Below are 15,930 nucleotides of genomic sequence, written 5' to 3'. Positions count from 1 at the left end.
TTTTGTAGAATACGTATCCCGTCAAAACGATAAATTCACTAACACTTAAGAGTTTAGTCATACTTTCATCATTTTGATGGGATACGCATTGATGTTATACTTAATGAAAGTATAAATAAACTTTAAGCGTTAGTGAATCTTATCGTTTTGATGACTTGGAATAAATATATTAATTATTTATATATTTTAAGTGTTAATTAGACTATGTTTCAATTAGTATGTGATGATATTTAATAATAAAATTACATTTATGTTTTTTATTACGTATTTTATTTTTATTCAAGTTAAAATGTTATAAGAGATTAAAAAAAAAATAAAAAAAGCTGGTTATTTTTTTTTCTTTGGGTTAAACATTAGGCGGGAAATTGATGGATATAGGTTGCAAAATTTTCCAAACATTAGGTGGGAAATGGATGAAACTCTTGAAATATTAGGCGGGAAATTAATTATTATAATTTTTTTTCTGTTTTTAGTATTTTTAAATTACTTGATATTTTTATTTTTAATGTGTTTTATGATTTTTAATCTCAATCTTTGCCTATAATATATTATAAAAATAAATAAATAAATAAAACTTAAATTTTAAAATTTATATAAAATAATAATAGAATAATAATTAATAAACACATATATACATATTCATTATATCTATTGCATTTTATAGTAAGTTTTTTTTAGTAGTTTAAAAAATTAAAATCATCAAAATAGCATTTTTCTTATCGTGTCGAAACAGGTTACCCGCGTGTCACTTTCATGTAAACCTGTTAAGGACCCGTTATTAACGGGTTATTATCATGTGACCCGATAATGACCCGATTAGTTATCGTGTTGACCCAAAACCCGTTATTTTCGTGTCGTTTCCGTGTCGTGTTAACGGGTCGTGTAATAAATTGTCAGGTCTACCGACCGCCACCCGTGGCAGCGCGTGGCCAGTGGGCTGCCAATGCTATTTTTAGGCTATGTCGAATGTCTTAAATTCAGTTTTGTTATTTGAATGACATAGGTTGATCGTTGGAACCTAAATTCGTTACGATACGTTGCTTGATGAAAATGTGAATCGACGATCCGACCGTTGGATCGTCACCAAACTTGGATACATTATAATACGTAATATTTAAAGATTATAAGAATTTATGGATCGGGAATCTGATGTACGGATCTTCCCGAATTGAATTTGTAAGTTAGTAAAATAAATGTTCACGTCCACTTGGTTTTGGGAAAATGGCGGAGATCCAACCGTTGGATCATAATGAAATTTTAATATGTTATTCTAGAAACATATTGTGGATCGTTGGGAGTTGCGGATTGGAAATCTGAAATACGGATCTTCCAAATCAAGCTTTACAGGGTTGTAGACTCTACCGTCGATCTTTGATCGACGGTTGACTTTTGGTCAGTGGGTCTCAAATTATTCTTGAAGGTCCTTGAGGATATGTTTTATGTAAATTATGTATTCTATCGGTAAAAACTTTGAGACGTGATTTGATAATTGGTCACAGGCGATGATAGATCGTGATGTCTCGATGTGCGTGCAAGATAATCATATTGTGGACTCCAGGTGAGTGGGCCTTTTTCTTTCATAAGCATATAATTAATAGTTCCACAAGCACTTCTATAGTGATCTATGCTTGTTACCTACAATTAATCATTTTGAACTACGAATGGCTTAATCCCTGTTTAGGGTACGTAGGCAGTCTAACAAGATGTTGGATGCAGCCATATAATAAATGAGATTAAATAATTGAGACAATAGCCTTATTTAGTGAATTGAGCAATGTGAAGGACATTGGTGGGAAGTGTGAGATTTAGCTTTATGATTTGGCAATTAATGTTGATCATGAATCAATGCGTGAAGAATCAAGAAATTGAAGCAAGGAAAGGTAAGTAATAATAGTTAATGTAACTAGGGTCTAATTGGGCTTAACACTGATGATTACTCTCAAAAGTAAATAGTTTGGGAGTAAGGTGTTATTGATTGTACATGTTACGCCATATTATATATTTTGGGAATATTATGAAATGTTTGGGTATAGATTGCATCATGGCATATTCATATGGATATTACTTGAACCTAACTATTATGAATGCTTTGAAGTGTTATATGACGCCGCGGACGCCCAGGTAAGCTTCAGGTGAGTACATGTTGATGTTAGTGATGGTAATGAGTACGATTGTGTTGAGATATACTATAGCTCATAAACCTGCACCTCGGTGTTAGTGCTCCCACCCGTGGCCAGGGCACAGTCCTTCACGTGATGTTCACCTCCCGCACCTTACGCTCACCTTGGATCCAAGGTAGGTGCACAGTCCTGTCGTACAGACCACTTTAGGTGGTTTCGACTCGTAGGTGACCCGCGATTATTCGCACAGTCTTCACGTGATCGTAGCACTTAAGTGTATTTATTTACACCAAGTCCTGTCGTACAGACCACTTTAGGTAGTTCCGACTCGTGTGCAGGTATACTTATTGAGCTATTGCTAGCCATGATTGATGAGATATGGATAAGTCGTAAAGGTCACTATAGGTGACTCCGACTTATATGCTAGTCATGATTGATGAGATATGGATAAGTCGTACAGGTCACAAGAGGTGACTCCGACTTATATGCTAGCCATGATTGATGAGATATGGATAAGTCGTACAGGTCACTATAGGTGACTCCAACTTATATGCTAGCCATGATTGATGAGATATGGATAAGTTGTACATGTCATTTTAGATGACTCTGACTGATATATCATTTTGTATTGATTAAGTTCATTTAGCCTACTTATTAATGTATGGTGGAGTTGATGGCAAACCGTGGTTTTGGTCATTTCTGAGTATGGTTTCGATATATGTATATATGTTGTACTGTCCTATAGAAAACGATAAGGGAATTACAGTGAGGGGTTATTACTATTAGAAAGGTAATGGTTTTGGGAAGCTTGGTTTTACTGCTTACTCATACTTTTTGTTTTGTACCCCTTCAGGTTTTAATTGCTGAGTTCGTATCGACGAGGATATATAGCTAATCTTAGTATTGGTGGCTACTTTTAAAGGTATGATTCTTACCCACACTACTATACCTTACTTATGCTCTGACATCTGGTGTGAAATGGGTTCACTCCCACTCGTAGCACACTCTGGTATTTAGACACTTTTAGATTCAAATTTATTCACTTTTTATACACTATCACATTTTATGGCTTCATCACTTTCCAGGTGTCGGGCAACACAGTTCGATTTGGGATCCTATTGGACATTCCGGGTCGAGGTGTCATGAATTCTAGATTTTTGTCGTTAATGGAGTTCATCGTTGTTTTGCAGACCTTCTTCTTTTTCTTTGAAACAAAAATATAGATCCTCATGCTATTTAATTTATATTTTGTATTATTTCGTTGAAAAGTGATCGTCATTATTATTCAAAAAGTATTCGAGGTACTATTTTTCAATTTTTCTTCGTTAGTGGAGTTAATTGTTTGTTTCTCCAGAAAATAAGTTTGAGATCTGCATCTTATTCAATAATAATGATAGATCACTATTTCTGGACTGTAAGAATAAAATGTTTATGGATTTTAAGTAACACTGTTTCTGGAATCTAAGTTATTGTTTCTGGAATCTAAGTCACTGTTTCTGGATCCAAAGGAAATAGACACACTATTTCTTAAATGTAAGCTAGAAAAAAAATAGTGAAATTCATTGTATTTGGATTCAAAGCAAAATAAGCATCATGTTTCTTAAATATAATCAAATGATGTATGAAAGAAAAGAAACAATCAAAGGAACATAGACTGTTTCTGGAATCTAAGTCAATGTTTCTGAAATTTAAGTCACTGTTTCTGGATTTTGGATCTTTTCTTTACAGATACAGTATTTGTTTGTGCATAGAAAAAACAAACACTGTATCTGATTTTTTTTTTTCCAGAAATAGTATTATGTTTTTTCTATGCACAAACAAACACTGTATCTGGAAAGAAAAGAACCAAAATCCAAAAACAATGACTTAAATTCCAGAAACAGTGATTTAAATTCCAGAAACAGTCTATGTTTTAACCTTTGATCGTTTCTTTCCTTTCATGCATCAGTTGATTATATTTAAGAAATATGATGCTTATTTTGCTTTGAATCCAAATACAATGAATTTCACTATTTCTTTTCTAGCTTACATTTAAGAAACAGTGTGTCTATTTCATTTGAATCCAGAAACAGTGACTTAGATTCTACAAACAGTGTTACTTAAAATCCAGAAACAGTTTATTTTTACAGTCCAGAAACAACGATGAAAAATTGAAGAGTAAAGTACAAAAAACTACCTCAACTATTGGTGTCACGACACTTTCATACCTCATTTTTTAAAATTGACAATGTCATACCTCATCTTACAAATTTGTACCAATGTTATATTTTCCGTTAGCCTGCCGTTAATTTGTCAGTTAAATGCTAACATGGCTTGATCCAGACCCCACTTTCTATTAAAAAATTAATAAAATATTAAAAAAACTAAAACAAAAATCATTTAATATTTTTAAATATTAAAATAATAAAGAAAAGTTAAAAAACAAAACCTTTCATCCCTTCCACCCCTCACCCCTTCTCTTTCTCCCCATCTTCATCTTCTTCCCTGCTTAATCTTCAACCAAAAAAAAAAAAAAAAATTTTGAAAACCCATCAACCCCCAACTCCCCCCCCCCCCAACAAAAACAAATCCAACCTTCTGCAACCCAGAAAGAAGAAGAAGGAGGAGGAGGAGGAAGAAGAAAAGAAGAAGAAGAAGAAGAAGAAAAACCCAAATCCCGTTCGCCAGGCCGATTTCGCGGGTGGAGAACCTGGGCGTGGAGAAAATGGGGGGAATGGGTGTGGATTTAAGGAGTGGGGTGTGTAGAGGAGGGAAGAGGGTGGGTGCGGGGGAAGACAATTGGTTTTTTTTTTTTCTTTTCTTTTTTCTGGGTTGCAGCAGATAGGGGGAAAAAGAGGAAAGAAGATGAAGATGAGGGAGAAAAGAGAGGGCACGGAGGGGGGGAAGGGACAAAGTTTTGTGTATTTTTTTTTTCTTTCTTTATCCTGGGTTGTAGCCAAGATTCTACAAATGCTAGGCGCTAGTCGGGCGGCGAGCTGGGGCCTAGCGTCTTGGCGGGGTCTAGACGAACTAGGCGGATTTAACTAATTCCATTATATTTCATGTAAATAAGTGTATGTTTATACTTAAAATATATATAATTTCATTATAAACTACAAAATAGAATGACACATATATTATGAAGTATTGGAACATAATGAAAACATGGGGAACAAGCATATAATGTGTGCTCATTTAAGTATTCGACAAGTCTCTTACAATTTATTGAAAAAAAATAAAATGCAAAATGAAAGTTATCTATTTTCTGCCTAAGTGAGCCGATGCCTAGGCGGGTTTGGGTGGGTGCCTAGCCCGCCTAGGCGGGCGCCTCAGTAGGTCTATAGGCCCTTTCTTAATTTTCAAATGCCTAGGCATTAATCAGGGCGGTGACCAGGCACCTAGCTCCTAGGCGGGGCTAGACAGGGGATTTTTAGAACAGTGGTTGCAACAGATAAGAAGAAGAGGAAAAGAGATGAAGATGGGGGAGAAGAGAGAGGGCGCGCGGGGGGGGGAAGTTTTGTTTTTTTTTTTTTATCTTTTTTTTGGGTTGCAACATATAGGGGGAAGAAGAGGAAAGAAGATGAAGATGGGGGAGAAGAGAGAGGGCGTTCGCGGGGGTCGGGGGGGGGTGGAAGGGGGAAGGGACAAAGTTTTGTTTTTTTTTTTTTTTTTATGGGTTGTAGCAGGTAGGAAGAAGAGGAAGGGAGATGAAGATGGGGGAGAAGAGAGAGCACGCAAAGGGGAAGTTTTGTTTGGTTTTTTTTTTTTTTTTTTTTGTTTAACTTTTCTTTATTATTTTAATATTTAAAAAATATTAAATGATTTGTTTTTAGTTTTCAATAATTTTTTAATAGAAAGTGGATCCCGAATCAAGCCACGTCAACATTTAACTGAGAAATTAACATAAAAACTGACGGAGGTATGACATTGGCACAAATTCGTAAAATGAGGCATGATGTTGTCATTTTAAAAAGATGAGGTATGAAAGTGTCGTGAGACCAATAGTTGAGGTAGTTTTTTGTACTTTATCCAAAATTGAAAAACAGTACCTCGACTACTTTATGAATAATAACGACAATCACGTTTCAACGAAATAATACAAAATATAAATTAAATAGCAAGATGATCTATATTTTTGTTTCAAAGAAAAAGAAGAAGGTCTGAAGAAGGTTTGCAAAAAAACGATGAACTCCTGGAACTCAACCTAAAAAAAGTTAGGAGTAAAATCGACAAATCATAATTTATTATAGTTAGGACCATTTTTAGTTCGACTACTTTAATATGGGTCTTGTACTAATCATTAAACAAAACTTATAACATGATTTTTTTTATTAAAACTAAAACCTTTCAAGCCTTTTTCATTAGTTTTCCTTTTTATTAAACTTTGAGCCTTTTTGGTTAAATAACATTTTAGGATGGTTTTTGGTTAAATATTTGTTGACCCAAGCTCTTTTCATTAAAGCTCCTTAATTATAGGATTTGAGTTTATTGATAAATTTAAGTTTTATTATTAATATATTGTAACTATACAAAAGGATAAAAAGGATAATTAACATTTAAAATTTAAGTTGCATGTAGAAACAAGTTACATAGGTTCAAATAAAATTTTATATTTGTAAATTGTGGAAATATTCACAGATGTATCGAATATCGATAACCGTTATTTTCAATAGAAATGATGGAAATTCAAAATGAAACTTTAGGGATTGTCAAATATTGGTTTGGATGAAATATGAAAGTTTCTAGATGTGTTAGGAATATAAGCAATATTTGTTAATTTTAGCCTAAACTTCACCTTATTTTCATTTCTTTCTATGAATTTTTTTATACTTCCATGAAAGTATCGACTCTATTAGAGCAGTTCCACCGGGGAACTGATAGGCCAGCACCCAGCCAAAAAACCAGCCTGGTACCCAGGCTGTCCACTCCAGCCCAGTATTTTGACTGGCACCCAGTCCAAGCTAGGCAAGAGACCGGCCTAAAATCGACAGACCCACATGCCGGGCCATCTGACGTCAACCGGGCCATCAACCTCCCGCACGATCAACGCGTTGCAGAGAGATGTTGGTGCAGAGCTCCTCGAGGTTGAGGTTGATTCCAGGTTCTTGGTACAAAGCTCCTCGGGGCTGAGGTTGATTCCGGGGCAGAGGGAGATTCCGGGTTCTTGGTGTAGAGCTCCTCCAAATCCGAATTTAGAAAAAATGTGAAAAAAATTATAGAAAATCGTGCAGAAACAATAAAACGACGATCAAGCTCGGGAAACTGAAAGAGCTTAAGAAAATGAAGGAAAAGTCATACCTTTAAAGTTGATGAAGGGCTGGTTCTGCAAAAGGAACAAACCTTTAGAGAGAGAGAGAGAGAGAGAGAGGTGTTATTGAGGCAGGAAGGAGAAAAAGATGAATAAAGCGGTTGGGTGCGTTGTTTGCAAAAATAAGAGGGGAGAAATTGTCTGGACTGCCCACAAATTTACCAGATACCTTCTTTTTTTTTAAATAAAATTATTATTTTTATTGTTTTATAATAAAAAATAATAATATTTTAATAAAATTGACTAGATTATTCTATGTTAGGGGTAGAGATGTATTTGGTCTATTACTGTTCATTGGGGTCTATCACTGTTCACTGAGTGGATAAATGCGATGGGTGCTAGCGCATTTGTGTTAGGGGTGGAACTGCTCTTAGGCGTATACGACCTCGTACATAGCTTTTAAAATTACAACTTTACCCTTCACCTCTAAAATCCAGCAAAGATCCGGTTGCGTTCGTACTTGGGCATATTATACGGACGAAACTAACACGGCGACCCAAAATTTAGAGAGAGAGATGGGAGGACGTGGAGCTATAGAGGTGGCGAAAACGGTGGTGGAGGTTGCTGACGTGGCGTGGACCGCCATGGAACACGGCCGCCATCACCTCCACCACGAGGACCACGACGGCGAGGGAACCAAGTGCGCGGTTTCCGACGAAGAACTGGAGGCTCTGCGGGCGGAGAATCGGCGGCTGAGGAACTCGCTGGAGCAGAATCTGAAGCTGCTCGAGAACCTCTCCGAGTCGCCTGCGGTTTTGGACGATTGCCCTCCTGATGTAAACGATTTGGGGTCGATTTATTTCGATTCGGTACCCTTTGATCAATTTGTATAAAGATTTCGAATTTTGATTCAAAAACTGAAACTGGTATTTGGGTTTTTTTTGAAAATTCAGCTGTATGCTCGGTTAGTGGCGACGGTGGATTCGAACAGCTTCTTGACTAGAATCAAAGCTCTTCAGAAGGAGTCCATTGATGATTATCAGTTTCCTTTCAAACCAGCCACAGGTATACAAATATATATATGTATGTATGTATGTATGTATATGTATAAACTGTTTCAATTCTGTGTAATAATCATTGGGTTTGTTTATAATTCGTGTTTGGATTTTAGGAAGTGATTTGGAGAAAGCTGAAGTTCTAATCAAAATTGACAATGAAGAACCCAGTCGGTGGGTGTGGATCACGGATGATATGATTCCGGGTAAAGTCGAGGAGAGGAGTGGGATTGACAATGAGAGCTATGTTGTTGTTAGTGAGGAGCATGTGGTGGATGGGATTGCCAATTTTATGGCCAAGTGTATTGTGTCAAACCCGAAAGCTCGCGTACGTATCCACTCATTGCTTTTTGGTTGCTGTTTAAATTATGTTGCTCATTTTGGTCTCATGTTGTTTTGCTTCCTTGGAATTGCAGAACTTGACGCCAGAGGAGCTGCAGAAAAGTAAGTTTTTGTTGGTCTTTCTCAGTTGATTCTCCGTGTACTTGTAATGTCTTAACCCAAATATGCTAATAGGTTATTTTCTACGTGAATCGTGTTTAACCACTTAGTTTGCAATCCTCTATACTTTCCATATATCTCAAAAACCAATTGCAGGTTTTGTTGTGCCTTGCAGAGTATGATGAATCGAATAAGCTTGGATACATAACCAAGAAAATGGAATTGAACTTTAGTTTCTTTCCTTCTAGAAATTTCATGTTGCTAATTTGGTCTTTGCATCCCAAACTGGATACTCATCTAAAGTCTTATCTCTGTCATTTAATGATTCTCGGGCTTGACTTTGAAGATTTAGTGGGCAATAGAGAATGCGTCTACCGAAACTCATCCTTGGGAGTCTATAATTTGCAGTTGTAGCTAAAGCGATGGGTGGTGTCAGCAAATTGGAGAAAGTATTGGGCATTTGGCATGCGGGGAAGTTGTTCTATACTTTGTCCACCTGGGGACTTGCTCTAACCGGGTAAGTATTTCTTGCCCACCTTCCTGTTGTGTTAGCCTCGAGGATGTTAGCAATTTTAGCCTTGATTATCTGCTACTTCATGTTCATAAATGGCATACAATGGATGTATTTTCCATCGCTTCTCTCAATTATTATCCAAGAGATAGCATGTACGTACATTTTCCCAGAATGTTTCGTACAACATGTTTCGTCAGAGTAGCGAAAAACTGTTTTGAATTAGGTTGCTCATTTCTTACTAATTTAAGAATGTCATTTGGCTTGTATCACAGATTGTATAGGAGCCGTGCGGTATTAAAATTTGCTGCAATGGGGCTGCACACAACTAGCAAAGCAATTATGAGAGCAATGTGAGGCTCCCTGCCCTACTGCCGCTAAAAACGAAGATTGGAACTGTACAATAACGTCACTGCAGGTTTATAAGAATCCCATTTGATGTAAATAATTGTAAATAGTGCTTGTTCTTGTTTCTGCTATGGTTTCATTGACTGATTTCTTGTACTGAACCATTGATTGATTCCGCGTGTTTCCGCATCCAGTGCAGATGACATGCAACTTTAATGAACTATTTTAGTTACTGAACTGTGTTGTTATATTCCTTCCTAGTGCTAAAATATGTTTAGTATAATGGCACAAGTAAGGGTGTCGAATCCACAGGGACTAATTGGACCTATACAACCACTTGTTCTGCAAGAACCCTATTAGAGAATAAAACTAATCAATTTAGACAGATTTGTTGTTGTAACTTGAAAGCACAAGAAAATGAAGTAAACACAAGTAAATGAATCAACAAATAATAAAATGGGGTAGCACCAATGGAGATGAAGCTAGGGATTCGATTTCACCATTGCTAAACCAAGTCCATGTTTGTTAAGTCAGTTTATACTCAGCCATCTACCTATTTCTTGAGTTTGTTTCACTTAGATATGATCAACCATATGATGTGTGGATTTGATCAAATGTTCCTAATCTTGAACCTAATTGTGATGTGCAACTTCGGTTCCTAATCAAGAATGTGTCACGCACAAGAAACTTTCATAAAACCAAAGGAAACACTCGGCAGGTTGTTTGCAAAACATTCCCTTCATTCATTCACATATCCACCAAGAATATGCATGATGTGTGCTCTAATCTTGGCTAAACAACCTGTGGTTAATTTAAATGGCGATCAAACATTAAAATCAACACACAAAGTCACAATTAAATCAGAGAATGAAACAAGAAAAAGATGGGTCAACTGAGCATTCTAACTTAACTACATGGCAATCTTGCAAGGCTACATCGAATCCCTAGAAAGAGATTAGTTACACTTCCATGTTTACAAGAAGTTTGACATAAAAATATACAACATGAGTGAACATAGAATTAAGGAGAAGGAACCCTTTGAGCAAAACTGATATCGAAATCCCTTAAGGGTGGCCTTCGGCGTTGGCTCTCCAAGTGTGTTGTAAATGAAGGTGGAGAGGCTAGGGTTGAATGGTTTCTGCAAATGGGAGAGAAAATGGACAGAGGTGGAGCGGCTAGGGTGTGGGAATAATGGAATGAAGCCAAGAAGAAGTTGTCTCGAAATGCCTAATTCGCTTGGTTTAAATAGGGGCTGGAAAGATGCATAAAAGGTAAGTGTTGATGGTGATATAAAAGGCTAGAATCTGATTTAAAGGTATTTCTGAGAATGGCATTTGTTTTGAACTTTGTTTCCTTATTTTCCACCTCCAAATCAGGTTTTCACTACTTTAAAATATGGCTGAGAGGATGACAAACAAGGTAAGTGTTTAAGGTGAGTTAAATGGCTCAAATCTGATGTAAATGGTATTTCCACATATGGCATGTGTTTTGAGCGTTTTTTCCTTGTTTAGAACCACCCAATATGGCCGAATTGCACCACTTTCCTTCCACATCTTTTCCTGAAATTCCAGCAGCCAAATTAGTCCTAGATTCCTCATTTGGACTCCAAATTAACTCCCCAGAATCCTCTCCACGTTTGGAATAATGCTCAGCTACCAAAAGGAGTGTTTTTACTTCATTTGCCTTCCAATTGATCCTATTACACACTTGGCTGCACACTAACACCAAATAATGTAAAATGCAACCAGTTTAATTCAAAAACATCACAAAGAAGCCAAATATGGAAGATATAAATGCATGCAATATGTGAGTTATCAAACTGCAATTGCTAGAAATGGAAAAGGAAAAAAATGTGGAATTAACAAAAACGGGTGTGTATAAATGAATTCTGTAATTTTTTTGTGTTGTTGAGCATTGTATGATCATTCGGTACAACCACCGCTCTTTCTGGCGCAAACGACTACATTAAGAACACAAGAAGAAAGTTAAAAGAAAGAAAACCATAACTGCTATGAGCTCGCCATAAGTTGTACAATCAGGCCAGCCGGATTTCTCTCTCAACAAAATTACTGCGGTTAGGCATCACAAAACATGGTGATGCGCTTATCAATCACTAAGGGGTAGTTTGATAATCATTTCACTTTCAGTTTTTGGTTTTTCTATTTTCGGCCCCTAAAATATCACATTTGCTTTAGAGAACTAACATTATGGACTTGTTTGGATGTTCTTTTAAAATGACTGAAAGCGTTTTTAAGAAACATGTTTTCCAGTTCCAAAAGCACTTGAATGCTTTTTGCAAGCAGAACTATGTGCTTCTTCGAGGAAGCACTTTAAATGCTTTTTCAGGATTTACTTGCATATTTACTAATGATTGGTTCTAAAAACATTTTCACCAAAGTGCTTTCAGTCATTTTAAAAACACATCCACATAAGGTTTATATGACGGTGGTAATACCATCTCTGAATCGGACTGGGATTGACCAAATACAGACCTGCAGAATGTCCAAAGCCACAACTTATTCAAGAGATGTAAGAAATGACGGTAGTAATACCGTCTCCGGATCCAGTAAACCTTCGCTCCTTACAAAAACAATCAGTTTCTCGATATGCATGAGAAACATTTTGTCACAGCGGAGGTGACTTACCCAAACATTTTGTCTTCTTATGGTAAAAACACCTGCAAAATTCAAGCAATCGAAACATATGATACGCAGAACATGTTATGGTACACACAACATGTCTAATGTCGTATTGAAACAGTCCATTTGGTTGTTGGGGCTTCAGACACACACCACCAGTAATATATGAAGCCCATTTCCCATCCATGAAAAGCATTCAGTAAAACTGACATAAGAATAAAGCTAATTATGTTTCAAATACTAAAAAAAATATATATCAAAAAGACGTTCTAAAGACAACCTACCTGCTGTAGGAATGCAGAGTTGCTCGAGCCCATATAGCAAGAATCTACAGGAACCTGCAGTGGATGTAAATCAATGATGCATTTGATATTCGTGACTTCAAGCAACTTTTGGACTTCTGAAATGCCTAACGATGAAAGGGAAAGCAACTGGGAGAAAGGTAAAATGGCTATTTGGCCAAAGAGCTACAGATATTTTTTGTTCTACTCCATCAGGAGAGTAAATTTGGACTTCCAATCGGTTGATTGTATACAATCATCTTTTAGAAGAAAAATTAAAGATTGCCTGTGGCAGTAAGTAAAAAATTTGCAACTTCCAAATAGCGACTTGCCATTTGCAACCAAATATATAATTATTTAAGTACAGATTAGTAAAAAGGACAATAATGAAACAAATCAAAGTGCATTTGACGTTGAAGTATAGCATCCCCAAAAACACTACATGCTTTTCAGAAACAGAAAAATGGATCAAATGCATACCATGGAACGCTGTGCAGAAAATATTGAATTCATGATTGTAACATATCTGATGATCAGTGAACAGATGGCAACATGCCATCGTTGCTCCCAATTAGCCAGACCCTCGATCAACTTTCCTAATATATTTCCTTTTGATTTGTTAGGTTTTCAAGGCATATCGAAAGTATAAGAACAAAAACTAGTTATTATTTTGGTTTTTTTAATTGAACATTTCAAAACAATATGAAGGAGAAGGATAAGCAGAGGCAGAAGGGGGAGGGTTGCGGCAATGGGTGGTCCGGTGACAAGTAAGCAGTCTTGTGAGTTTAAATGAAAGGGAATTCCAACGATTTTAGGTGTAGTGTAATTTGATTATAATTTTTAGGGCAGTTTCTTCTATTTAAGCGTGTTTTTTGCTATAATTGATAGTTTTTATAAAAACTAACATTTATGAAATTATAGGGTAAATATTGGTTATATATGAGAAATTCCCCTACCAAAGGTGCGTAAGAAGTAGAAAATGGTGTGTGACAAGTAAAAAAAGGCGTGTGAATAGGACATCCCTATGTTATTGGTTAATTCCTAGCGTGGGGCGGGACCTTGTGGTGAAACGACATCGCTTTTTCAGTTTTGGCTAAATATTTAATCAGAGCTCGACGTCACTGGTTAGAAATTAAATAATCTTAGGAATTTGTTAATAAACGTCAAAATTTTATAGTAAGCTCCAAGAGAATTCCATGTGATCTAATATCCAAGTGTGTAGAGTGTTGGGTTTCTATATGTGCATCTCGAGTTCGAAATTCACTCCCCTCCCAAATTACTGTAATAATTTCGAATCATCTGCCATTCTTAGACCTACTCCAACTCTAGGAATAAAACTCAAATTTGAGGTTCTAAACCTACCCCAACTTCCTCCAACCCTAGGGCCAAATATGAGTTTTAACTCAAAACTCATTTATGGGGCAAATTTTGGGCAAAATTTCCATCGGGTTAGTGGGTTGGCCCACCATGTATGTGTATTTTATTTTAGTTTTATATTTATAAATTTATTGAATCCAACAGCTAAATACTATTATAATCAAATCCAACAGTAAAAAAAAAAAAAAAAAAAAAAAAGATTTAACGGTCAAAGTTAAATCTAACGGCTTAAATAATTAAAATTGTTAGGATCCTTCCCTGATTTTACAACATTTTATTTTTGAAAGAGTGAATTGACGAAAATGCCCTTAGAGGCGATATTGTTGACTTTTGTTGACAATCATTTCGTGAAGTGTATGAGCTAATATTTTACCATATTTGTGTAGTACTCATTAATACGAACATGTGGGCGTAAGCAGGTTCAAAATCGGAGTTACGATAGAGATTTACAAGACAACGAAGCGAAAGGCAATTTAGTAAATTAATTGTCCTAGATATTTTCTCATTATTTTATTATTGTTTTTGTTTAGTAGGACCCACACACAACCTCTCCCTCACTCCCTTGCCCTGTGGAACTCTTTCCCCGACACTCCTAGACTCTCTCTTCTCTCTATATCTTCTCCCTCATCTATCTCCTCTCTAACACTCTCCCCATCTCTCTCGCTCTAACTCTCTTCTCCCTCAAGCTTACTTAAACTCCCTCTGTTCTTTGCCAACCACGGACCACCACTAGCCTGCCCACTCCGACAACTCGACCCCACCAAACGCCCTCCCTCATCTTTCCTCTATAATCAAAGAAACCACCGTCGACACCTTGTTTTTCGGTGAGCTATTAAATTCCTGACAAGGGTAAGCCTCGGGAACCCTCTATCTCTCTTCTTTTTTCGTCGTTTGTTAAAGAGTTTTTGAGGTTATAGGCCTGTATTTGTGAAGTTTAGGGACATAAACCACGCGAGGATGTCTTTCCTTAGTTTTTCAGCGAGGAGCCCGAGTTTTTGCAGGCCATTTTTGATCATTCTCTAGCCACGACTTGGTCTATTAAGGGTATAGTTGTTTGTTGAGCTTCGTTTTTTTTTATATATGGATTCTGAATTCTAGCTGAGTTTTGAGTGAGTAGTGATTTCTCAAAATTCCAGCCTTCTTCTCCATTGATCCAACTATTGCAGGCAACCCAGATCAGGTCGACCCGACCTGTAAACTTGAATCGAATCCAAACTTGGATTCGAAACAGATCTGAACCCAGATTCAACCCTTGATCCTACCCGTTTTTAGAAAAATTGGAAGTTAACTTTAACAAAGTATTCCGTTTGAGGATAGAATATTCCTTTAAATTTAACTGTTGATCATTAGTTAACTTTTGTTGACTTTTTTGAAATTTTCTCGGAAACCCTCCTAGTCTAATTTCAACATCCCGAGTCCGTTTTGGCATCCATTTAGTGAAATTTCAAAGTTTAAATGTAGTTGACTGGCTCGGTTGACTTTTTGGTTGACCGTTGACTATCCCGTTGACTTTTAACAAAATTTGCGCAGGACCTTTCTTAACATATTTCGACGCCTTGATTCCAAATCCGCACTCTGTTTTCCAAAATTTAATCGTTTTAGTTGAGTTTTACTAATGTGTCCCAATATTATACTTAGGTTCGATTACTATTGAAAACTCCGGCTTTCCTAACTCGAACGAATGTGACATCACAAGTAACTATGAGTGGGTCTTTTCTTTTATATACTATTTATATTTATTTAGTTTCCATACATATTAATAATGCATTTTCTATGTGATACCATAATTAAACTAACGTTTACAAGAAATGTCGTAGTGATGAGATTTATGAAATCATTATAAATCCTATGAGATGCCTTAATTATAGTTATGGGCATTAATAGTATTATGTCGACTTAAATTATCAATTTACTGTTGCATGATCATATTT

At 36.4% G+C, this 15,930-nt stretch overlaps 1 protein-coding gene across 2 annotated transcripts; it reads left to right on the top strand.

Moving 5' to 3' along the window:
- Positions 1-7,863: 7,863 nt before the first annotated feature.
- LOC103938072 lies at positions 7,864-9,939 on the top strand. Of its 2 annotated transcripts, none has more exons than XM_009348073.3 (6): positions 7,864-8,216; positions 8,301-8,412; positions 8,519-8,730; positions 8,819-8,846; positions 9,252-9,360; positions 9,630-9,939. In XM_009348073.3, exons 1-6 carry the CDS (start codon positions 7,923-7,925, stop codon positions 9,709-9,711), a joined length of 837 nt encoding a protein of 278 aa, XP_009346348.1. In that variant the 5' UTR covers positions 7,864-7,922; the 3' UTR covers positions 9,712-9,939. The 2 variants fall into 2 exon arrangements, with proteins under 2 accessions (XP_009346348.1, XP_009346349.1); XM_009348074.3 differs by having other exon boundaries at positions 7,867-8,183.
- Positions 9,940-15,930: the final 5,991 nt, after the last annotated feature.

Source organism: the organism of the source record quoted next, unplaced genomic scaffold, assembly GCF_019419815.1.
Source record: "Pyrus x bretschneideri cultivar Hongxiangsu unplaced genomic scaffold, Pyrus_bretschneideri_v1 Contig100, whole genome shotgun sequence".
NCBI classification, from domain to species: domain Eukaryota; kingdom Viridiplantae; phylum Streptophyta; class Magnoliopsida; order Rosales; family Rosaceae; genus Pyrus; species Pyrus x bretschneideri.
The sequence above is the reverse complement of the archived record's forward strand: the minus strand, read 5'-3'. Positions and strand labels throughout refer to the sequence as shown.

Excerpts from the sequence above, each read along its gene's own strand:
- LOC103938072 (XM_009348073.3), top strand. The coding sequence starts at position 7,923 with ATGGGAGGACGTGGAGCTATAGAGGTGGCGAAAACGGTGGTGGAGGTT. Across the intron at positions 8,847-9,251 it reads GCCAGAGGAGCTGCAGAAAA|TTGTAGCTAAAGCGATGGGT; the intron begins GTAAGTTTTTGT and ends TATAATTTGCAG. Across the intron at positions 9,361-9,629 it reads TGGGGACTTGCTCTAACCGG|ATTGTATAGGAGCCGTGCGG; the intron begins GTAAGTATTTCT and ends CTTGTATCACAG.